At 39.9% G+C, this 25,424-nt stretch overlaps 1 protein-coding gene across 18 annotated transcripts; it reads left to right on the top strand.

Moving 5' to 3' along the window:
* Positions 1–1,548: 1,548 nt before the first annotated feature.
* MDM1 (Mdm1 nuclear protein) lies at positions 1,549–25,424 on the top strand. 18 transcript variants are annotated; one of them, XR_011139646.1, is made up of 15 exons: positions 1,549–1,659; positions 2,167–2,272; positions 4,631–4,992; positions 5,459–5,593; positions 7,339–7,491; positions 9,468–9,604; positions 11,687–11,786; positions 16,087–16,125; positions 16,494–16,669; positions 18,008–18,280; positions 20,046–20,179; positions 20,289–20,419; positions 21,459–21,581; positions 22,687–22,755; positions 25,018–25,179. XR_011139646.1 is itself a non-coding variant. In XM_068935039.1 (15 exons), exons 1-15 carry the CDS (start codon positions 1,642–1,644, stop codon positions 25,125–25,127), a joined length of 2,190 nt encoding a protein of 729 aa, XP_068791140.1. In that variant the 5' UTR covers positions 1,549–1,641; the 3' UTR covers positions 25,128–25,424. The 18 variants fall into 18 exon arrangements, 16 of the variants coding, with proteins under 16 accessions (XP_068791140.1, XP_068791134.1, XP_068791157.1 ...); XM_068935039.1 differs by having other exon boundaries at positions 7,339–7,479; positions 21,323–21,581; positions 25,018–25,424; XM_068935033.1 differs by having other exon boundaries at positions 21,323–21,581; positions 25,018–25,424.

Genomic DNA, 25,424 nt, shown 5'->3' with positions numbered 1-25,424 from the left:
AGGGCAGCAAGAGTATAAACTGATTGCCTTAGCCATTTTGTTTAAAATCTCTAATGTACTGCTTTTTTCACTCTCTCTTTTTAATTCAATATAGTCAAAGAGATAGTGCCAGGATGGAGATTAGCAGTGGGAAGTTAGTCAAAAAAGTGAGCCCTGAGGAAAGATTTGAAAAAGAAGACGGATTAAGGTCTTCTGAGTCTGCTTGGCGCACCGAGAGGTCGGCTGAGGTGGTGAAGAAGGAACGGCAGCTGACACATCCTCTTACAAGCTCCAGAAGGGCAAGGAAACCTACTTTTACTTCCTCTAAACGCTTATTTTCGTACCAAGATAGTACTGGCAGACTGGGGACGACTTTTTTTTAACTGAGTCCCATATTCTCTTACTGTTGTGCTATATTAGTATACGAGTACCCAGTGCTATTGATTGACACGCTGGTGCCTGCACACCTTTGCCTGCCGCTCTTCCAGAAACACGCCGTATCCACTGTACAGCACGGCTATCCCCCCACGGGTTGGGGAAAGGGCTTTTCATACGGCTAAATGTACTTCAAGATTGCGACCTCAATGTATACCTACGGGATCCTCTTCACACTTCTTGAGGGTCAGATTCAGCTTTCTCATGCTGGCGGCTGTGCTACTTTTTTTACAGCAGTAATAAAAACAAGCTGTGGTTGTTCAGTGCCTGGCGCACTAACTTAAGGTTTTCGGATCTAGCCGAGCAGCCTGGAAGGGGACAGCATTGCAAGCAAAGCCAGGGCCTGGCTGAGGGAGGCCAGGGGGGCCAGGAGGGAGCTGGGGGCCCTGAGAAGGCAAGGGGTGAGGGGGCTCCGTAAGGTGCACCCCGCAGGGCTGGTGGTGAGCTGCAGCCTGCCCTCTGGCTGCAGCCTCCGGCAGGGACGTTAGGGGAGGCAGCAGCCAGGCCCTGGCACCATGGCCCCCGAGGGCAGCACTGTGAGGGGAGATGGGGCCAGAGGGAGCCGACATGGCCCCCGAGGGCAGCACCGCGAGGGCAGATGGGGCTGGAGTGACCAACATGGCCCCCAAGGGCAGTGCTGTGAGGGGAGATGGGGCCAGAGGGAACTGACATGTCCCCTGAGGGCAGCACCAGGAGAGCAGATGGGGCCAGAGGGAGCTGATGTGGCCCCAGAGGGCAGCGCTGTGAAGGGAGATGGGGCTGGAGTGACCAGCATGGCTCCCGAGGACAGCACTGTGAGGGCAGATGGGGCCCTAGCGACCAACATGGCCCCCAAGGGCAGCACTGTGAGGGCAGATGGGGCCAGAGCGACCAACATGGCCCCCAAGGGCAGCACTGTGAGGGCAGATAGGGCCAGAGGGAGCCGACATGTCCCCCGAGGGCAGCACAGGGAGGGCAGACAGGGCTGGAGCGGCCAACATGGCCGCTGAGGGCAGCGCGGGGAGGGCAGACGGGGCCGGAGAGAAACGACGTAGCCCCAAGCGCAGCGCCGTGAGGCGAGGCTCAGGCTGTTGCCGCCGGCGGCAGCCGAGCGCGGGCCGGGGCGCTCCCCGCCCCGCTGGGCGGCGCCGCGCAGGCGCCGGGGCGGGAGGCCGGGGGCGGGGGCCGGCGGCTTTGCCTGGGGAACGGCGGTGTTGGCGGCCGCGGCCCGGCGGGCCGCGCTCCGCCATGCCCGTGCGCTTCAGGGTGAGGCGGCGGCGGGGGGCGGGCGAGCTCGGTGCCGCGGGCTGCGCAGCGCCGGGCGGGCGAGCGGTGTGTCAGGCCCGGCGGCCCGGTGAGCCCCGGGGCCGGGGGACGCGGCTGTGGCTGGGGTGCCCCGGGAGAGCGAGATCCGCGCTCCGGCTCGTAGCGACGGGAGGGGTTGAGGGGTGTGTGAGGCAGAGAGTTAAGGCTGTATGTAGTCATAAAGCTTATTTCACTTAAAGCTCGGTTTAAATGTAACTTAGTGCATGCTTTCCCGTGTGTGGGACGGTGCGGGTTTTTTTTTTTTCTTTTTTTTTTTTTTTGCGCGTCGTGCAACGTTACTGCAGTTGTGTGATGTTTTTGCATTTTGGCAGGATTTGGAAGGTGAGCGGCAGCCTGCAACTTAGTGGAGTCTGTTAGCGCTTCACCTCTTGGAGGTCTCTCCCCAGCAGCTTGAGGGGACCGCGACACGTGTCAGTCACTTGACAGATTTCTCTCTCTTTGCTGTAGGGACTGAGTGAATATAAGAGAAACTTCAAATGGAGGAAGCCGGAGTTTTGTAGCCCGTCCCGGCAGCAGCAGGCCTTGTGGGCAGGACTGCGGTCGGACCAGCTAGGTAAGGCCCTGGCGAGGTGCCGAGCCGGCTCTGGTGGGGGTGACCTGAGCGGTGGCAGCCCTAGAGACGCTTGTTGTGGCCGAGCGCGTGCTGCAGCGAACCGACGGTGTTTGCAATTTATATACGATTAAAAGCACGTTCCTAGTTACTGTTTGGAAGAGCATGTTTTTGCACACCACGTGTCCTGCGGCTGCACGTGGAAGCGTCGTTGTGGTTGCTAGCGTTATTTGTGTAAAACCTGGAGCATATGCGGTTTCTGGCATGCAGCGTGAACTAAATTCCAAACAAGAAGCGTAGATGCGGCATTAACCCAGGCAGGGTGCGTCGAAGGAGGCACGGGGTTGGCAGTGATGTGTGAAAACACGTGACTCCATATTTAAGATGAGTCTGATTTGAGGCAAAGTTTGATGCAAAGCGAAACTGTTATGAAAACTTAACTGGGGCAGCTAGCTGGAAAAAACCGATGGGCATTAGAAAAGCTTGCAATGCCGTCGTCTAGGAGTTAGGATTTGCAGACTTTATGGCAGGCGTTTGTGGGATTGGAAAGTAGAAGATGATGGAGGTGGCGTTTGAGGTGAAAGGCCAATATGGAGGAAATCATAGAGTGATGACAACTGCAGTGCTTTGAAAAGTAGCAGGGAAGAATAGGAATTACTGTAGAGCACAAGACATTACCAGAATTGTACAGTTTAGTGTAGTTATGCAATTAGAATCCAATACATTCATTCCAGAATATGGTAAGTGTTTTAAATTGTGGCCTGGTAATTAAGAACCAACTCCTGGGAGTAGTTTGTTTTCAATCCAGATATTAGTCATTTTAATAAATAATCTTGCCGAAGTGCCTTCCACTTACTGCTTTCTTCTGCTAGTGCAATATATTTCTTTAACCTTGCTTTCCCTAGCACACAGCTCTAGGTATGGGTACCTCTCTGTATGAGTTTAGGAAAATAACTTCCACAAGTTCCTGAACACCCAAACTTCCAAACATATCAACTTCTTTTTAAAATTGTAAGGTAAGTTTTCCAGTCACACGTGTGGGGCAGTGAAGCTTTAAACTAAACAGCAAATATTACCAGAATTGCAATAAAATCTTGAGTTAGCAATACAGTCGTTTCTCATCCTACCATTGTACCTGTGGGGTTTTTGTGTAATTGGTGATTTTTTTTTCCTACAACTTTGCATTCATTTTCTCTCCCACCTCTTTTCCAGCCGTCTTAACCATGTACATCTTTGAATGTCACTCTGACGCTTCACAGGACTTTGCTCTCTCTACAGATTGCCACTGATACACATAGTTGACAGTTTTAAGAATGACTTAGGATACCACCACAAAAAGGTGGTAGATGTTGGTGCTCCAAGTTCCTTTCTGCTATGCTTTCAGTGTTTCTCCCCTGGAATTGTTTCGTCCAAAACATGTGTGTTCAGACATCCAGAAAGTCTACGTGCCTGGCACTGTAGCGTATTCTCTCTTTTCACACTGCTTTCTCATGAGCTTATTTACCTCTCTGAGAAACTGTTCCTTTCAGCCGGTTAGGGGCCTTCACTTACTTGTCAGTCTGCTGTTTAGGACTATGCAGTTGTATTATGATATCCTGCTTTAGCTGTGTTCAGTTATTCGTTCCTCCTCTTAAAATTGCAGGATAATTTTATTTTCATATATAAGTATAGAGACTAGCAATTCTTTAAAAGAAGCTAATACTATGTTCTGTACATGGTCCTTTTAGAATTTTGGAAGCGTTTTCATACTTGCACCATAAAAAGTCATCAGTTATCTGAGGGGGTTTTAAGTCAATTCTGCAACATTTTTAAAAAGTGAAAGTCAGTTTACGTATGTCTTCTTTCATGGTTCAGAACTGTAGTAGATGCATAGGGGTCTGTCATTCACCTATTAAAATAGGTGAGAACCTATGCAGCAAAGTACCTAATGCACGTGTGCTGAGAAGTGTTCGTGGCATATTTTATCACTGCAGGTTGTTTTTTTCTGTGTCTGTGTTAGCCACATTCTCTGCACTGGCTGTGTTTAATTTTCGCTTTTTGTTCCATTCTTAGAATCAACTACACTGTATTGCAAAAGACTGTTCTGTGGCTTATATTTGGCTTATCAGGTTTGATCCAACATGGAGCTGGAGTTCCGTGTTCCCATCTCTCTTTAGTGGAAGTGAAAGGTCTTCAGCATGCATATGAAAGAAGCCAGAATTTCAGTGGTGTCCCTAATTTGTAGCTTGTCATTGCTCAAAGACAGTGAAAATAACCTTTTCCAATAATCACTTGTATGATACACTTTCATTTTTCTCTTGTAATAGAGCAATTATGTCTTCAGTAGAATTTTTTTTCTTAAACCTAATACGTCTTTTCTAGGAATCTCAAGAGAACCAAAGTTCATTTCCAAGAGAAGGGTACCCTGCCATCACCCACAGATTTCAAAGTCCTTTGAATGGACAGCAGATTGCGATTTGAATGACCCAATAGAAACTGAAGCTCTTAGGACTGCAGAATTGGACAGAGACCACAATAACAACGATATGAATCAGGAAAAGATTGAAACACCGGAAGGACCCAGGCTTCCCCCAAAAGCTCGGTCACGTTCTGTGGATTCTAGGGTTGAAACAGCTCTTGCTCTTCCAGAAAACAGCATGAAGAGATCACCACCTGCAGCTCCACCAAATCAGAATGAAGCATTTGTATTTCCAAAAAAGGAGTTAGAAAAAGTGGATAATGGGGTAAGGAAAGGTTGTTCCCCCCCTGCTTTTACTGACCAGTATAAAAGTTACTAATCTGATATTTATAGTAACGTAACACACATATGCTAGCTTCTGTGACTAATGTTATTAACACTGTTTTTTGTCTCACTCTCTCTTTAGTTCTGTATTTTGATGTTTTTCTATATTGTAGCTTCTCTGTTGGGAGAATATTACTTTTAAGACCAGATTATGGTTCCTCTGACATCAATAGGAATTTTGCCCTTCGCAACACATTTCTATTCACTTTAGTTAAACCAGAATTTATTCAATAATTTTAAAATTACTCAATGTTGTTAGCTATAATGAGAAAATGTACTTTATGTTCATTTAATTAATGTAAGCAGAAAACAAAACCGATTTGAACATGTGCATTGAAAACATCATAAGGATGACAAATACGAGGGAACAACCAGTGTTAAATTGTTTGCTGTTTCTGTGCTGTCAGCTTCACAGAGTCCTTCAGAGGAAAGCAGGCATGACTATTTCACCTTTAAATACTTTTCCCAGAAATTCGGAATATCAAAGCCAGTTTGTTTGGAAGAGTCCTCATGAAAAGTCTCCAATACTTGCAGCTGAACAGGTAACGTTAAAGAATGCAAAAAGCAGGTGAACAACTTGTTTTGTGTATCAGGAAGTTGCTTACTTTCCAAGGTTTCCTTATTGTTTGGTTGGTTGGTTCTGGGTTTTTTGTAGCACAAGCTGGCATGTTACGTATATGCTTTTTCTAATATACAAAAGTGCAGTATGATTAGGTTTATTTTCCTGTGATTCCTGACTGTAGTCAAGTCCGATTACTCGATCTTCTCCCAGGCTATAGACACCATTGGTCATTCTCCCAGATTGTGTTCAGCTCTTTCTAACAGGGCCGTTTTCTTCTGTTTGCACTAGTTTACTTTGAGCTGTAAGTTCCTACTTGGTATTACCCCTTCGTTTTCATGTTGATTGACTCTACACTAAATAACATGGGAACGTTCAGGTTCTGTCTCCAGTATCTTTGGCAAGTTTTGCCACTAAAATCATTCAGTTTTTACTCTTTATTCTCATGATCTTTTGTAGATAACTGCAGTTTCTTACTCTTAAGTTTCATCTTTTTATACGTACATGTCTAGGCCCTAAAATGCACCTCCATGGTTATTCGGTTGTGTTTTTTCTTTTGCGAGAACTGCTTATATTGAAAAATGAAGTGGAGCCTCCTGATTTCAAGATAGTCTTTTGGCATTTCTCATGACTTTTTGGACTCTGTAGAATTGGAAATGCTGCTCTTTCTAGTCAGACTGTGAAGAGTGACTCTGACTGTAGGACTGCTTTGGGTTGTCAATTTATTAGTTGTGGCATCAGGATTAAGGTCCCCAGGAGAAACAGGGAAACTCTCCTGCCTTTGGTCATTATACAGTATAAAATAGGCACTTGTGCAGGATCCTGGATTTTAAATTTTGTTTATGCTTTTCTAAAAGAATTTTTTAAAATTTTGTCTTCTGTTTCTTTACTAGGGGCACATACATTAGTGGCATTATTACAGATGGTGCTATCTCCATTTTTGTCTATAGGTAGCAGATTTGTTCAGTAAGAGCTTTCAAAGGTAATAAATGCTGGTAACTAGCATCAATCACTAAAAATCCCGTTCCTGTCTTTCTCTTGTGATGCCAAGCAGGTTGACTTACTTTGAGATACCTGTTTCCCAGCAGTCCCCTGTCCAAGGAAAACTCTCTGAAACGCGTGACAGTTGCATAGAAGCTAAAGGACCGTTTCAGAAAGAGGCAGGTCCCATCATGTCACTTCATGGAAATTTTGTAGAGCGTTCCATTTGATTGTAGTGGAAATCAGTTTGATACTCTCATTATTGATGCTTGCGAACGTTGTATTATGTCAGAAGAACGAATGTAGAATCTGAAATGGCGAATTTTTTCTGCCAGAGCTTATATCAGAGCCAAACAAAATTTTCATGGAAGTTTTATGGCATATATTCTTAAAAAATAGGATCCTGTATACAAATCTAAAAGTGAACTGCAAAATTCCCCACTGTCTCCCCAAATAAATAAAACCTCTGTTTGCAAACTTCAATAAAACCAGCATTTGAGTGTAGGTTTAACTGTGTCCAACTTAGAAAAATACACTTAAAAGTGTATTTTTCTGAAATTAAGTTTCTCTTTGATTTTTCCTAGAAGTGAGTTAGTTTGCATATGCTGTATTTGTACACATGGCTGATTCTTTTCTCATATGTGAGCATATTTGCATGAATTGGTTAACTGATTTTGAAAATTTAGTCTTAAGGTAAGCAAATCCCCAGACACTCTTTTTTTTTTTTTTTTTTTTTTTTATTCAAAGGTTGTTCACACTACGAGTAAGTCTGTCCCTCCATTTAAATCTCCTGCAATTACTTCTGAAGCTGAATATGAGAGAAACTTCAAAGGTTCTCCTGTTAAGAGTCCACAACTGAGAAACGATTCAGAAGAGAAAGAATTTCCGGTTTGTGAACAAGTAAATATTTCCCCTGAAAGAAAGGGATTGGTATACTTTTGCAATTTTGATTTTTTTTTTTTTTTTTTTCCCCCTGTAACGTGGGTGGAATTTTTTTGTAATTTTTAGTTACATTTTGTGGCTGTTGTTAATGACTTTGGACTGGGTTGGGAGTAGTTCTACTTTAAAACACTGAAAATAACACTGTAGAGCTCTGTTTGCTCTCGGTGGTTTCTGTAATACATATGTTCGGTTTACAGAGACACTTTAAATGTTTTTTTCCTGTCACCTTAATTTGATTCTGAATTTTAGAGTAGCTTTTTTTTTAAATTGAAATTTATTTTTAGTCATTGGGATAGAATTTCAGAAATCAAAATCTTCCAGTTTATGTTCTCGCTGGTACCCATGTATTCTCTTACTATGCAGCCCTCTATGGGAGGGCTCTTGCTTTTACTACCACTTAGATTTAAAATTTTATAGCTCAAAAGTCAGACGTAGTATGAATTAAAAACAAAGAAGTGCTGCTATATGAAAGATGCCATAGTTAGAACTGATTTTCAGACGAGAGTTGTGATTTAAAGGGACATGGAGGCAGGACTATAGTTCAGTTCCCTTTGCCTCAATAAACTGATAGGTAAATACAGGCCTATAATGGCACACTGTATAACCTGTGTAGGCTCTGTTCAATTCAAACCATTAAAGCGTCTTTTGTAAAACATAGGCACCATTTGTCTGTTTGAAGCCTTGCATTTCCTTGTCTTGCTGTTGGCTAGGACAAACACAGGTGAATTTGAGGAAACATGGTTATCATCATTTTAGCAAATACATTTAGTAAAATGGAATTATTTCAAGCTGAGACCTTGTAAAAATAGGAGAGAACAAATAAAGCTGTAGAGTACATCACAGCTAACCCGTTTTGCAAGGTGGAAGGATGAATGCCTGCTTTTGTAGCAAGCTACTAAGTGTAGCATTGTCTAAATTCTTGCAGGTTAGCTTACTATCCTTCAGGCAGAAGGAACATGAATGAGTCTCTTCAGTGCCCATCTTTCTTCCTGGATAAAGCAGAAACAGCCACTGTCTGTCAATGGGTTCAGTATGACTGTTACCTAAACAAAACCCTTACTAAACATGGAGTGCATGTGGCTCAGTTTAAGCCGTTGATACTTTTGAAGTCTGTAAAGATGATTGTAGGCTTGGACACTATCAGTTAGAACCTAGACCCATCCAGTACTTCAAATCTGATCTCAAAATGGCGTGTACCATGTCCCCTTTTGCTTCTTTTAGCAGATGTGAAGAAAACCTGAGGGGCATGAGTTTTCCAGGAAACATTTGTTTGGTTTTAATACTGGAAATCAGGTTTTATTTTCCCAAGAGAATTAGTAGAATGAAATGTCGGAAAAGGAACAGAAGGCATGACCAGGGAATTTCCAGTGAAAGCGTCTAAAACATTTTTTGGTGCATCCATATATCTTCTCTGATAAATAGATTGAAGATAATTTTTTTTTTTAAAAGAACAGTGAAAACCCACGCCAAAATCAAAAAATTCTGAAAAGAGCTCCAGCAGAATTGAAAGTAATGCTTGACTTTTCCAAGAGGATAAAATAAGCAGGAAAGGAAAATCTTTGGTTTGTTTTGTTTTCACATCAATCTGACCCTTCATAATTGCAGAAATATGCAGATTAAATGTTATGCAACTCAGGTTAGAACGCACAGGTATCACAAACTTTTGTTTCTGTATTTCATGTTAAATTCATTTTGTAAAGTGTACAAAATGGGTCATATAACTAAATGAATGTTGCACTAGGAATCTTAGCTTTGGCATTTTGCCATTTTGTTTTTGTATTAACCAAGGAATGTAATATTCTTTCTTGTACTGAATATGCTAACAGTTAAAATTTTAAAGTTAACTTTTATGCGAAAGTTTCATGTCAAAAGGAATGTGAGGATTTTTTAGTTTGTTAGCTAATGTGATATTTTTAAAATTATCTTTGCCTTAGAATAAAAGGAAAGAACCGTTTCAAAAGCCAACAGAAGATGCATCAAAACAAGGGAAAAAATCAGAACAGAAACATCCTAAACAAAAAAATAAGCAACATATCAGTCAAAAACCCCTCTCTTTACATACAAGTCATGGGTATGTATAATACAGGAAAACCTAGCCTAGTGATTAGGTGTACAGTACCCTAATATTTAGAATGGTGGAAGATTACCTTTACCCGTGTGATGTATGCTACAGTCACAGGGCACATGTAATGTCTGCCCACTTGCAGAGGTGTCTGCGTCAGTGTTGGGATTGAGCTACCTGTGGGTACTTCTGAACCTGGTGTTAATTTCTGTCCCCTTCTCTGGGCTGTGGAAGTGGAAGCTTTGTAACCATATTGTCTCAGTTGAACCTCCTAATGCAGTGATATGACCGTTAATAAAATTAACACAAATTAAATTAAAGTCATGTAGTGCTGCTATTGAACTTTCAGCGAGTGCTTTGGAAGTTGTAGTCACCTTTCAAACTGCTCTCCTGCTTGCTGCACACATCTCAAAATTGTGAAGATAGTACTTGGTTGATGTCTGTTTTTTCTAGTCCATACTACCTTCTATCCCATAAGAGGTAAAGGGAAATATAAATAAGTCTGTCCCATCTAGGGTAATGTGACAAGCATGGAAATAAAATGAAATCAGACTGTTACTGAGGGGTGTCTAAGTATCTTTTACTTCTGCCACATTCCTACGCTGCAGGGATTGAGCTCATGTTTCTATTTTCTACGCATCTGAGATATATCAGAAACGTAGAAGCCCAGAATGGATCAAGTTCAGAATGCATACATCTAATCCACCTCCGATATCTTCATGCTTCATGTACCTCCCAATACTTACTTTCATTCACATGGTTTTCTGGCAATATTAAGGCATTAGATTAAAGACAGGAGAGGAGACTTAAACCACATCTGATTACCTTTGGATATTGGGAGATAATTAAAAAATAAACACCCAAACACACTCAAATACTATAAAATAAGATTACTTTTTGAGAAAGTGAATGAGTATAGTGTAATTAAAACCTTTGGTTTAAAATCTCTTTGGTTTTCATAGTTCCTAGACACAGTAGATAGGACGTAATTTTGCAGCGAGTTGGAGGAAAAATTCTCAATCGTTTGTTATGACTTTTCCTGTTTAAGGACAGAGATTTCTGCCTGTTAAACCATCAGTGTGGCAGTACAAGACAAGAAGTTCTCGAAGCAAATAACTGAGTATGTGCAAATTCTCAATATGCAGAGACAGGAGTTGCACTTCTTATGCAATTTGCATTGCGTAGTGTGTTTTTGTGACAGAGTGACTGGGATTGATGCGCAGGTTTTGAGCTACTTCTGTCAGATTTCAAAGAAAAGGACATAAAGAAAGTTCTGAGTATAGAGGTTTTCTTTCCTTGATACATTTCTTTTTACAAGATCTGTTTCGTTCTCTGACTTTAGGCTTTACGGTCTGTATCTGAAGAAGGACTGAAAGAGAGGACTTTTTCAGCTTATGTTGAATATGAGAAAATAAAGTTAGTTCTGAAGCAAGATTAAAAATAAAAACTTGCTCAGATTTAAGTTGATAAATCCACAGGTCAGTGCTTAAGTAAGAGTTCTGACTGGTAATATTGTATGTATTGCCTGCTTTAGGTTAATTTCTCTGTGTATGTATGTGTGTGGCAGAAGGGAAAATGAATCAATCTTTTTTTCATTCAGCAGTTTCAGATGATCCGGCCCCCAACAGTCCTTCCCACCCGTATGTCAGATCTGTACTGCCTTTACAGCGGAGTTCATAGTTCTGTGTTCAGCTTACTCTGTCTTGAATGCGTCAGTGCAAAATCAAGTATTTTTGCTTAAATGCACCTTCATCAGCAGCTAAGATGCTCCACTTTGCATTGAAGTAATTGAGTTTATGTGCGTGTTATGTTCTGATTTGGCTGTAAGGGCAAAAGCTTCTGACCGAAGAGCTATGAAGAGAAGCCAACATGGGTACATACTTCAAGAGCCACCAGCTGCGAATGAGCTTTTTGCAGCTTTTCTAGTTGTCTTGGTAGGGATGAGCATGTGTTTTTTCGAGTCTCAGCCCTGGAATTTAGGTGCCAGAACACTTGTGATTGTTGCTATAACTTTAAACATGCTCTTTAAGAGCCTTCTATATATCAAACTTTATTCTTTGTTTTTTTCCCCTCCTCTTTATGATGTCTTAGGAAGATGAACACTGAATATAGATCAAAATTTTTGTCTCCAGCTCAGTATCTGTACAAAGATGGAGCTTGGTCTCGTATCAGGAATAGCGTTCCAAATCAGGTGAGTATTCCTGAAAAATTTAATGCCTTGATGTGCTTGGTATAATGATTTCATATGCAAAAAACTTAGAATTGTGGTGCTTATAAAATACAGTTTTGAGATTGTAATGCTAATGACTAAGCTCCCAAAGGTCAGTATAAAAAGGAGATTAAGCTCAGACAAGGCAGTAAAATGTATCGTAAGAAAGTGTAACGCACAGTGTGCTTTAAAGAATGTATTAATGTGGCCTAGAAACTGAGGGAGGAACTTTTCCCCTTACAATTCAGAGTCATCTAGAATAGAGAGCAGATAGTCCCAGTGTTGATGGTCAGCTAGTTTTTTACAAGTAAAAGCTTTCAAAATGTAGATTAGATGATGGGAGGTTCCAAGGGAATATCTCATTCTGTGTCAGCTTGTCAGTCAGACGCAGTTTGTCACCTTGTGAGCCAAGCTTCATGAGTCGAATCCATTCAAAGTAGTCAACTGAGTTCAAACATACAGAACATAGAATTTCTCTGGTAAGGTTCAGCTGATCTGTTTTACTGCAGTTTATTCAGTAACTGCTAGCTCATAATTCAGTGCTGTATTCTAGAGGAACTCATTTGACACAGCTCTGAAAATGCTGTATGGCCTGATGAGCATAGGACTTTTTAGCAGGATTATTGAGTATGGTTTCCTGAATTAGTCAAGAAAATAAAAACCTTTAGTAGTGTGCTAACAAATTGCTAGGGAGAGTTCTGCAACTGGCAGATTTCACCTAGGAGACTTTGGCTTCTCTCAGCTGATAGAGGGAGCCTTCCTGAGACAGCGTGTACTGCTAAATATGTGGCAAACGCTTGGCAAATGTGAGTTGCTTCATCATTCAGGACCGAGCTGATGAGGAAGGCAGAACTAGAGTTGATCGCTGTAGGGTATTGGGCTCTGGGCTTTTGCAAATAACGTTGCCTGGAAAAGGCAGGAGTAGTGTGGTAGTATTCAGTTTCTGTTTTCTCACTGAACTTGATTTAGCAAATCATTTTTTATTTTGGGCAAAAAGATATATATATTGAATATACATGAAAGAAACTGAATGAGGAACAGGCCCCTTACTTCAAGCATATCAGTTTGTGATGTTTCATAATAAGATTTTTCATATTTGTTCATCAGATAACCCATTCTGTGAAAACGGCTCTGTGAGGACATTAGAAGATTAAAACCAAGCAATATTTATATTTTTGATGTATATTGATGTGTGCATATGTGTAGTCTTGCCATCACTAAGGCTATAGAATAATCTATATTATTGCTCGCAGCCTGCTTTTTTTTTTTTTTTTAGTACACAAAATGTTTCTGTAGAATATCACAGCATTTTTCTAGCTTGTGGGGTCTTTTTCTGGAGCCTAGATGTTGTGTCAGTAAGATTCAAAACCTGAGTGGGCAGTGTTCAGCTTCAAGAGTGACTGCCTGGGAGGCAAGCATAGGAGAAGGGTTTTTGCCTTGGAATGTTGTTTGCTGCACAGCTAACTGGAGGGAGACACTGCGGTATAATGTAGGGGAAGCATGAGGAAACTGCAAGTGGAGGACTAGTGTTCTGCGTTACCAGGCAAGATTCTTTTTGGGATGTGCTTGAGAGACGTAGGAGGTAAATAGATGTGGCATTTAATTAGAGTGTGCGGGAAACCAGCAAGTTCCCACACTGTAGATATGTGTTTTGGCTGTGTTTGGCTTTTCCATGGAAATTTTCTTGCTGATAAAGGAATTACAAAGGAAACTAGAAAGAAGTCACTTGAGACTAGGCATGAAGAACTTAAGAGGAAAAAGATGTTAGGGTTTTTAGGGCCTTCCAAGTAAAGGAATTGTGCTGGGTACCTGAAGGAGCCAACTTCAATTTAAATTTATGATAACAAAGACATTGTTTTATTGATTACAAATGTGCTTATGTATATGTGAACATGTGTATATAATATATGTACATTATATCCTAGTATGATTTCATACAGAAGTCTTTTTTAGTTAGGATTATCTAAATTTCTCCTGCCTCAGACTTTGAATCACGCTTAGTCTGTGAGCATATGAAACTTGTTCTGCTTGTAGACAAAGAACAATATTTAGCTCCTATAAATGTGTTACTGTGTGGAATTATCTCTGAGTAGAGGGTTTTTTGTTGCTGTTGTCTTATTAATATTTCTATATAAGTTGTTGAGGATTCCTTCTTAAAAGGAAGTTTCATGTGGGTGTAGTAAAAGCAAAAAGTAACCTTAAAGCTGGGAATTTTCCAGTGTTCAGGAAATGCTGGAAGAAAGCCAATATTAATTCTTAAAAACTCTGTTAATGCAAGAATAAAAAATCCCGATGGACATGATTCTTAGCCAGGCGTTTTTTTTTTTTTGTCTTTTTTTTTTTTTTTATCTTTTTCAATTTCACTGATGTTCTCATCTGAGGTAGGGACTGCAGGAGGGGATCCAGTGTGGCTAAAGAGTAGGGCTGAATAAAGTATTTCAGACACTGTTGAGACATGAGGAAAGAATTTATTTCTTTGAGAAATATATTGCTACAGATTAATGAAAGATTGCCTTACTTGAAAAAGCGTGAAGCTAATCGGCTTTATTGCAAAGCAGCAAAGGTGCTGTGGCTATGTAAAGTATAGGCTGCTCTACCAGTTTCCTACCGCTACGTTTGTTTTTGAAACCTGTTCCTGTACTAATGCATTGGCGTGAAGAGAAGTGTTCTGCCAAGATGTATACAACCGCTACCTCTGATGGCTCTTTGAGACTCGCCTCTGCTGAAGATGCCTATGGAACCTCTGTCGCTTAGCATAAGCGAATAGACGATAAGCTCTGACTGATCCAGACTGATTACCCACTTCGCTGAGCCTGCACACAGATAACTTTGGGTCCAAAATAAACTTTCTGAAGCTCTGAGTCCAAACAGGCGAAGGTTGTGATAGAATCCTAAGTGTAACCTTAGCCACAGTGATTACTTCTGTACTCTGCAATGTATTATTAAGGGTTGCTTTTCAACAGTAGAATAAAAAAGTGTCTTTGAATTATGCTTTTGAAAAATTAATGCGGGCAATTCATAGTCACAGTAGGACTCTCTGGGGCCTGTGTCCTGCTGAGATAATGCAGCCTGCTGAGTCACTGAAGGAGGCTGGTTGTCCTTTGTACTTTTTCACAATTCACTGGAGACATGGTATTCTTCCTCCCCCTGCAGTGTCCTATTGCTCGAGGTTTATATTCCTTCTGTTGTGGCTATTACAATTAATTTTTCATTCTTCTGTTTAAAGTGAATAATCCGGTAAATCACTTACACCTCAAACTTCAAACTGTACTCTTAAAATGATAAGTATATATTTTAATGGGCTATTCTTTGGAAGTTTAATAGGTATAATAGGTCAAATTCTGAGATATTAGCTGATGCACTATAAGTAGATTTCCATCTGCTGCATTCAGTTGCTTTTTGTGGGATTAGCAGAATTTGGCCCGCATATCTCTGTTCCTTGCAGGAAGAACTATGCTAAGTCTATCATGAAAGAAGAATAAATAAAACAAGCTATAAAAATGTGCTAAAGGAAGTGACAGTGTTACTTTCCTGCTCTTTGATAAAAATACTTATTTCCTGTGAACCTTTTTTTAGTGAGCCAGGATTCATACAACAGTATCACAAAGTTATTTTTGATCATTTAAAAGTAGAAGTAAAGTTTTTTGTTGCTTTTTCTTCTTACACTTTCATTGTGTTTAGATGAAGGACACAAGACTGAGTGTGGAAATAATTTCAGGAATAGAAGTGATAGTATAAAATTAGCAGTGTAATGTCTAAAGAGAGGAGTTGCCACTTTTATTTTTTAAGACTAAAACTGGCTTCCTTTTTTTTTTTTTTTTTTTTCAATTTCATTCATACAGCGATTGATGAAGGAGGGAATGATTTAGAAATTGTGACTTAAATACAGAACACCGAGAGATCTCATCATGTAGTCATCAAGTCCTCACTGAACTAAGATTTGCATAGCAAGAGACAGTTGCAGTGTTCACAGCATACAAACTCAGCATTACGCATGCCCATAGGCCATAAATTCATATGTATGAATGTATTTTTGACTGTAAGGCTTAGAAATCTAAATTCATTTCCTCAAGCTTGGCAAAAGCTGGTGAAGTACAAGTGTTGAGATGTTTGTTTTACAGCTTTTTCCTGAAACTCTGGGAGGCGGCATAGAGCTATGTTGACAGATTTTTAGTATTTAATGAATTACTCAGACTGAAGTGAAGTTACAGTGGTGATATTAACATACAGCGTTGAGAGAAAAGTGAAGAAATTTAAAATAATTCTGTATTCCTCTCCTTAGGCGTCTCAAAACACCCTAAATTCCATGTGGTATATGGAGGTTGGTTGCATCTAAGTTTTTGTTTTAATGTTTGGAGCACTGTGCTGTATCTGAACACTAATAAAGAACTAGAATTCAGCACTAAACTTACTCATAATTGCTGCTTTTTGTGCTCATTGAGTAAGTAATTGGCAATTTTGCTTTGGCTTGATAGCTTAAACATGCTTACTAAATAGAAACTTTTGTTATTTTTGCTCTCCTTTTGTTGCATTTACTGCAGCATGCAATATTTGTGCTGTGGGTGGTCTTGTATTATATATAACTTGCCCTTCTCCTCTAGCTGCCGTTAGCTAATGCAAATACTTTGTAATAGCATGTTGGTGAATTTTAAAGAGACACGCAGAAACTTAAGAAACGTTGATGTGCAGGTGAAAGAACTTCGAGCCAGAGCAAAGGCTTACAGGCAACGAATAGAGGGAACACACTTCTCCCGATACCATCTCAATCAGATTCTGTCCGATAATAACAGTCTCTGGGATGTGTCCTCAAGTTCCAGTTCAGAAGAAGGCATCAGCAACAACATCAGAGCGCTAGATCTTGCCGGGTAAGGTAATCATTCCTGCTTGTTATTCTGTGTTATTCTGTGGCTTTGAAACTGAACTAAACTGATCATGGGCTTAGCTTAGCTGTGACATCTGTAGTGTTTTTTGAACTAGAGCCTATGAAGGCTTATACCTCTTTATTATATTGGTTGATACGTGGTGTATAAGTTGATACGTGTTCAAACTGAAAGCCAGATGTGGTCAAGTCTTCTGAAAGAATAGAAGAGAAAGAATTAAACCTTCATAATTGTCCACAACTGTGTTTTTAGTGTGGAAATCTTGGTTTCATCAAGTCTGTGGGAATTTATCACCGAGTCAGGTGGGAGTAAGATTCTCTCTCCACTGGAATACCATGAAATGTGTTTTGCCTTCTCAAATGTTCCCAGTGTTCCTGTCAGATTTAATTAGTAACCTTTTGGTGGAGTCTTAGACTCTGTTTACATCTGAGATGAAGACTTAGGAACTGTAACGCTGTACAGCCGTTTTCTCCTTTCTTTGAAAGCCATAAGAATTGGTAGATACTAAAACTTTTACTTCAGTTAGGAAAATTCAGAGATAGTATTTTAGTGAAATGTATGGACATCTATTGCCCAAGAAAGGGGGAAAAAATTGTATCTCCTCCTCTGAGATCTGACATTTAAAAGCAATGCCTTGGCTGCCTCTGCCTGCTGTCTACAGTCCACTTACTCTGCTCTGTGTACTCTGCTTTTCTTGTGTGAGGAGGAAAGATCTATCTATTTGCATGGCTGGAGCTGTAATAAGGGCAAGGGAGATCATGCTTAAAAGATTATGTATTACAGTAAAACATCTGGTGTCAGGTACAGTGTAAACATTTTGGTTTGCTGGTTTGGTTTTTTTGGATCTCATTTTTGTGGACTGCGCTAACTTGCATGTAAATGACTGGTTTCTGTGAGCGTTTAAGAGGTTAAGATTTTCAAAACCTTGGTGCCTAAAGGACAGTCTTCTAATCCGCTAGGCTGTCAAAATTTTGTACCATCAGAGAAATGTAGTCCTATGCTTGGGACTGCTTATCTTTTGAGCACTTCTGATAATCCCAATGGCCATTTAAATAGGAAATAGAGTCCTAACTTTACATCCCATTTTTGGGAATAGTGATCCAAAGGGAGCTTTTCATAGAATTTGGCTCGAAAATGGATCGTGCTTAATGTCAGTTAAAACTTCAACAGAAATTTAACTATACCTTACACTTACTATTCCACTTTTTAATATCTGAGCTATCCTTTTGGCAAAGGATGGAATTGGATGAGTGTGCTCTACGTAGACGCATGCATATCCTTCAAATCAGTGGTGTGAAGCACTGCTTTCTTTCCGTTACCTAGAGTTTCTGAAAAAGAGACTTTACCGTGCTCCAAAGTACTGCACCAACCTGACTCAAGAGAAGAGATGCACCAGGACAGCACTGAGAAGAAGGGCATGTCAGATGCTTTGACTGTTCCAGTCAAAAGGCGTTTAGTTTGGGGTGAACAAGAAGGTACTGAAGAAATGGACAATCGGCCATCAGCAGAAGAGGAAGAAAAAGAAAACGAGCAGGTTGCAGTCGTGACTCAGAAGTTAGAAGATAAGGATGCCACTGAGGATAAAAAAATTAAAAGGTAAAACTGAGCATTCTTGTAGCATATATAATTTCTTTCCACTAACATCTCAACAGTTTAAAGGATAACTAATTTTTTTTAAAGCAGCTTTATTTATGAGGGCACTTACATGACTGTGGTAATTTTGGCATGACACTAGTTTTGTTTTTAGTAGCAGAATAAGGAATGACAAATTTTGTGGGGTTGAGCTGGTTGATGGGGTTGGATGCATTTTTAAGAATGCTGGATTTTTAGCTTGCAAGACAGAATCTGTAGTGTGTATAAAAGCGTAAAGAGTTCTTATAATTGTTTTAAAAAATTAAAATTTGCAGTGTAGGCGTCTCGGAACAGACTGATTACACAGCAGCCAAGTACGTTGAAAATTAAAGTTCACAATTTACTTCAAACTGGCAGTGTAGGACTGATAGGATTGAAAGGACATTGTAATCTTGTACGTAAGTGTCTATTTTTCTCAAGCAAACTTGTAGGCAAAGATACAGGACTTGATGGAAGAAAATAATTAGCATCCATTAATCACCAGTGTGTGTGTTACTGAGCCCAGGTAGGAAAAACTGTGGAGAGGTATTTAGAAATAGCAAGAGTTCAATTCAGTATGTGCATAGTGTATTACATAGTACTGTATTTGGTAATTGAAAAACCCATATTTTTTCTAGTTACAAAGTTGGGCTTTTTACTATGCAAGTTTTCCAAGTATTTTGGAAGATATGTTTGTGTATTTACACACGCACGCACATGCACATATATATAAAAAAAAAATCTAAATTACTTTGACCCTCATTACTGTAGTGTCTAATAATTTTATATTCCTTTTGGTGTTTTATCTTTGGTGTGGCAACATCTGTCTAAGGTAAGGAATTGTAATAGTCTCATTTAGGGACGATATTCTGTGTGCGAACCCAGGCAAAGAAAGGTTGAGAGCTAAACCCAAAAAAGAGACAAGTGTGGGCTTCAGCATTGAAAACCGTTCTCTTGAAAACCTCGTTTAGCTTCTGCTTAACCCCAGAGATGATCTGGTTCATATATGTGTCTGCGATTATCACTGAAGTTTTTTTGCCGTCTAAAAATGTGGTTGTGTGTCTGGCCAGATTTGCTCTGGGCTTGGCTAGGTAGAGCAGTTCAGGACCTGCCTGCTATCTAAGCCTTTTGAGATGCAGAGATAAGGCATTCTTTGCCTAGGTGTCCTCAGAGATGTCTAGTGTGCACTGATAGGATTGGGTTCTTTGCACAGTGTGGACTTGACACCACCTCCTTTTGAAATGCATCTGAAGGAAGGAGACAGAAGTGGTGGTGCTGATTTATATAATAACGTGGGGGCTAGTGCGGTTGTCTAAATGTGGGATACTTGGTTTCAGTTCTACCACGCTGATTGAAAAGGGTTAAAGCCACATTCCCACCTCGGAGGTGTCTTATCAGCAACCAGATTCAAAGTTACTGTGGGTGAGGACTCTTTCCAGGCCTCCTGTTGAGTCTATGCCACAGTGCAGCAAAGCATTGAAGGCCCAGAGCGAGCCTGAATTTATAACCTGAGACTGTTTATGTATTTTATGCAGTTAATGTTTCAATATAAAGGTTACAAGAACTGGGGGACAGGGACTGGAATCTAGAACTCCCCACTGTAGGCAGATGCTTTAGCTCCAGGCTCTTGGTGTTTTATGGCCCTGTCTGACTTACCTTAGGCTTCATAGGAGTGTATTAGAAACTAAAAGCTTGAATGCAAGACTCTAAAGTCATTAGCTAATGTTATAATCGTTTCTCATTTTTGCAGTGAGAGTGCCTCTGTGGCTACATCAGATGCTTCTTCTGTAGCCTCGGGGACAGGTGGCAGGCTTCCTACTCCGAAGCTGAGAGCACTTGGTGGAGCTCAGAGGACTCATCATGATCTCACCACCCCAGCTGTTGGTAAAAAAGAATTTTTAAAATGCAGAGCAGTACTTCAAGAACTAAAAATACATGTATGAATTAATTTAACAATTTTTTTAAATGTAATAAAGCATTTTTCTGTCTTTAGGAGGTGCGGTTTTAGTGTCTCCTCCCAAGTCCAAGTCTTCATCTCCACAGCAGAAAACAAGAGGTTTAGGAACAGACCCTTCTCCAGCTAAGCAAGGTGCAAGAGAAGCTTCACAAAGAAGATCCTTCCGGGTGAGCCAGAAAAGGGACTCACCGTCATGAAATCTAGGAATGTGCTTTTAAAGTCATTTTTGGATAATTTTTCTAATAACTCTTTTATGAGTTGTCATTTACTATTCTAAAATTTTCAGCATCTGTGATTGAAAAAATGCTGATGTCCAAGTGTTTCTTTTTTTTTTTTTTTAATCAAGCAAAGAAGTGAGACTATTGGAATGAGATTGGATGAGCCCCATGTTGACTTTTTCAGGGTCCAGTAAAAAAGCTGCCATCGGGAGCTGTTGATTCTCCCCTTAATGTTACTTTAGCTTGTTCTTGACACTGAGTATAGCTTCAGATTCTATCACTTGAGAGGAGTTTAAGAAAGATAGGTTGGGTACCCATGTGCTGGATGTGTAAATGTGCCATAATAGTTTCATAGCTTACTTTTCTTTTTCGTTTTAAGTTTACATAGTTAGCAAAAGGAAAAAGAAACATTTAGGGGATGTTTAGCTGCCTTCCTCCTAAAAGCATGTCATTGCTGTGAAGTTGTGTTTAGTCTGTGTTCTGTAAAGATGGCTATAATTTCACTGCATGTATATTGTCTATAGTAAGGTTTATAACAGACACAGAGACAATTACATGAAAAAGTGATTGTTTTGATTTTGAATCTGAGTTCACAGTTTTTTGCTGTGGGAAAATGACCTTTCAGTTTGACCTGACTAGATTACTTTTAGATCATGTTAAGAACTTTTTATTAGGAGTAGTTTTTCTTAAAGCTGTCTCAGAGGCCTTAAATGCTTTTTTTTCCCGATGCCCTCATGGAAAGTGTCACACCCAACATTTGCTGCATATGTGAGGATGTGTATAAGAAGGCTGGTGTGAATATATTTGTAGCTGTGTATGAGCTGCTTTTTCCCCCTCCCCATTGTGTCTTAGCCTGATGTGGAAGTGGAAGCTGTTTCACTCCTTACCTCTCCACCTGCTGGGCTGGGAACTTTGGATCCTTTGCCCTTACGCCAGGATCAGTGGCCTGGTGATAGTGTTTGTGATGAGCGAGTTTCTCTTGCTTCAGAACATCAAGAGCATTCCTCTACCCCTCCTATGCTGAAGGCAGCCGAAATCCGCTCTATGCCTTATTGGAGTCCCTCTCGTCGTATTCAAGGGACTCTCAAGGACCCAGAATTCCAGCATAATGGTAGGTTTTGTGTATTAACTGGCTGTGTTTTAAAAGGGTCACAGGGCGGGAATGGCTACCTTGCAAAGTTCGGGGCAAGAGACTGCTGAGCTTGCTGCTTTAGTGACTACAGAGAATGTGTTTGTAAACAAAAGTTTTTTCTATTGTATGTTCAGTCTTACCAGGGAAGTGTGCACAACTCTCTTAGTATCAGATTCTGTTAATATGATTGTATTCTAGTGGTCTGCTGTCTAATTTTGCTGTATTAATTTCAATAAGCAGTTGCTCATGAGGAGAAAAATTTGGTGTAGCATCAACAGTTATATTTCTTCTTCAGCCTGCAGCTGGATGTTCAGACACTTTTCCAGCTGGGAGTTACCCTCAGTGATGTTTAACTGGGGACCTTTATAGTATAGTATTAGTTTGCAGGAGCTGCATATTTCTGAGAACTAAGCTCCTTAAATATTTCTGCAGGATATGGGGATAAAAAAAAGTCATCTTTGAAACATTCTTTGGGAAGTCAGAAAAACCATTCCGATTTTTTTTTTTTTTTTGAGACTATTCTTCTTTGTTGAGGAGGAATTCGTGCTGGACCATTTCAAAACAGTTTTAAACAACAGTTGTTAATATACATTGGGGCCATAAATCTGATAAATAAAAGAATCCTTCATCCCTTAGTCAAAATAAAGTTTATATGCTTAAGTCTCCATTCCAGAAAGGCTTTGCACAACTTCTTGAGGTCCCAGTACTCTTGGTCCTTGTATTACAAGGAACAGCTAAGCTGAGGTATATTTTCCTTTTATAATGGAACAGGTAGTGGTCAGGTTAAGTGAACTGGTGAAATTCAGAGAATGTGCTATATTTTAGCTCTGCATTTGGAGTGCAGTTCACTATGTAATCATCTACCATAGATGTCTTGAGAAGAATCCAATAGAACAAGTTTATTTTACCTCATCTCAGAGTTGAGGAGTCTCACTGAGGTTTTGGCCTGTTTGTTATTTATAAGATTATATGTTTTTGGAAATAATGTTGTAACATTTTAAGATTTTTTTTTTTTTAAATGAACTGTTATCCTTCCTATATTTTGAAATGATTCAAAAATGTACCTTTGACTTTTTTTTCTTAGGGAACGTTGTGAGTCCCAAAATGAGATCTTTCCAGTTACCACTTCAGGAAAGAAACTATAATGATGAAGGTATTGCTTCCCAAGGTGTTAATGAATACCATGTATATATCACACAGTTTAATTTTAACTTTTATTTTGCACTAAAGTGGGAGGTGTCTGACTACTGTAGTAATACTGGTTTATGTGTCTGCATGAGTAACTACCCCATCATATCATCAAACGAAATTCAAAAACGTTCATCCCAGTAATCTGAAGGTGTATTCCAATATGAATAAATCATTAAATGTGGCTGAAAATTAAACAAACCAATGTGGTTCAGTATGGTTAATATGACTTGTTCAACTCCATACCTGAAATCGTTTTCTCCCTGCACATTTTTTAAGCCTTTATATTGACAGCAACAGAAGCAAACTGCAAAATGATCACAGCCCAGGTTGCGTCTCTAGTAATTTTAGATGCAACTTAAAAGGTACTAAAAATCTTAAGATAAATCTTTTGCTTGTGAGATTTCACCACTAGATATTTAGTATAAAATGATTCCCCTGGTTACGCCTGTTTTTCTGCGAACTGTACTAGGCATCCCATTTTTATAATTGCTATTTTGGCCCTTTTCTCTATTTACAGTAAAGTTACTCCAGGGGAGAAGCCAGCAAGCACACTGCCCACAAATACATCTTCTTGGCCCTTTTGTGGGCAGACACAAATAAACTCTGTAGTCTGAGGCAAGCAAAGGCACTGTAGTCTCATTAGCTTGAGCTAATATATGTTATTTTTTAGCATGGCATATGAGGTTGAACTTGTTGTGGGGCTGTGCTAGCCGCAGTCACCTGTCTTTCTTATGGGTTTAGCGTATGGGCAGTGCGAGCTTATGTCTGACTGCAGGATATTTATAGATAAACCTCAGAACAACCAAAAAGTCTTTTCTTCTCCCTTTTACGCTTGTTTGCTCCTCAGTTTTAACCAAGGTTCAGGCTGATTCTCTATTTCAGTCATTGCAGTTGCCTGGAAAACGTGTGGGTTGTGCAGATGGCTCAGCCAAGCATCTGCGTATCTACTTAAAACATGCAAGATCCTATAGTACTGTGCAGCTTCCCACAAGCTTGCCACACAGATTAAGTGCTGTAACTGCCTTTTTTTACTATGAGCTGAATGATGGCATATGAGCGTTCAGAAACAGGCGCAGTGTGGCAGCTCACAGATATTTCATATGCCCATATTTGTTCGTGTACGTACAAAACTGGGAGTTATTCCAACCACATGTCTGTCTGCAGACGTGCAGTTAGCAGTTTTCTCATACATGGGAATATCGTTGCATGTGTTGTGTGTAAGCTTATTACGGGCTGTTTGGATCTCTGTATTTCAAAGATTTAGAAATGTTGTTGAAAAGTTGAGTGCGACACTCACAAAATATAGATCCTGTTAGGATTTAGTCATGGAGTCTTTGTTGTTTTTTGGGGGGGTAGGGGATGGAAAAGGTTTTTTGGAAAGTGGTGGTATGAATTTGTTTATCCTTTGCAAGAGGATTGGTGTATGTAAGCTCCTTATCCATAGAGTCCATCTCGATAGAGCTGTGGCAACATTTTAGTAATGATGTTGCAGAAGTATAGCATTGTGCTTTTTTCTTTTTTTTTTTTTTCCCCAGAGATGCAGCCTCAGTGCTGCATAATATTAGAAGCTCAGTGGACATTAAATGTATCCAATGTATCCAAATGTATTCAAAAGAGACCTTTTTAAAAATACATTTTTAAAGCATATTTGTTGTTGTCTTTCTGTTAAACTTCCTGTTTTCTTCAGAAGACATATATTTTTTAAACAATTTGTGGCACACTGTTTTTGGCACAGAAGGGTGCTTTCAGCAACATAGACTGATATTTTAGTCATGTGGTATTCTGAGGATGTCTGTCTTGCTTAAAGTGGTGGGTTGCTTTCGTAAATATGTTATTATCAGAATCTAGTCTAGACAGAGTTCAGCGGCAGAGGAATGATTTCTGAGGTCTCCTGATGAAATGTAAATGTAGAGAAGTTGGAGAAATGGGTAGTGCTTTCAGAATTGCCCAATAAGAGTAGGAGATCTCAGTCTGGAGTTTGTCAAGAGCTGGGCATATAATTCTCTTAAACTTACCTAGTATCTTAGATTCTATTACTTGGTAACTGACACATTAGAAAATAATCTAACTAGAAAGCCACTAAGTGTATTGTGGTACTATTTTAACATCCACTGTGATGGAGGATATAAAAATATTTGCACTTTCAAAGTCTATGAATGTTAGCAGTGTTTAAAAATGTGTAGTTAATCTATGTATTTATTTTTTCCTTGTTGCTTTCCCACAGATGACAGGCTGTCTCAGATTTCTGCTCGCTCTGCAGCTTCTAGCTCACTGGCATCTCAGGTGCTGGAACGAGCCCAGAAGAGGAAGGAGGATTTCTGGGGCAAGACATAATCTATCCCACCTGTTTTATAGAAACTGTTCTGTAAAATGATTTATTTTTAAAGTTTGTAGTTGTGTATATTTTTTTAAAACTGTGATTGTAGGTGTCATGTAGTATCCTTTCACCTATCACTAAGAAGGCCCAACTTTTTAAATGTGTCAGCCCAATTTTGACATGTCAGTATTTATACCAGTGCTGGAAATCTAGGTCCTTGGTATCTCTAAGAATTCAGTCCTAATTCATTATTTTCATTATTTTACAGGAGCTGTTTTTTTTAAAAAAAAAAAAAAAAAAAAAAACCAATGGCC

The sequence above is a fragment of the Struthio camelus genome, chromosome 1, assembly GCF_040807025.1.
Source record: "Struthio camelus isolate bStrCam1 chromosome 1, bStrCam1.hap1, whole genome shotgun sequence".
Classification (NCBI taxonomy): Eukaryota; Metazoa; Chordata; class Aves; order Struthioniformes; family Struthionidae; genus Struthio; species Struthio camelus.
Note: the sequence above shows the minus strand (reverse complement) of the source record. Positions and strands in the feature narration are given on the sequence as shown.

Excerpts from the sequence above, each read along its gene's own strand:
- MDM1 (XM_068935033.1), top strand. Across the intron at positions 9,605-11,686 it reads TCTTTACATACAAGTCATGG|GAAGATGAACACTGAATATA; the intron begins GTATGTATAATA and ends ATGATGTCTTAG. Across the intron at positions 16,126-16,493 it reads ATTCCATGTGGTATATGGAG|GTGAAAGAACTTCGAGCCAG; the intron begins GTTGGTTGCATC and ends GTTGATGTGCAG.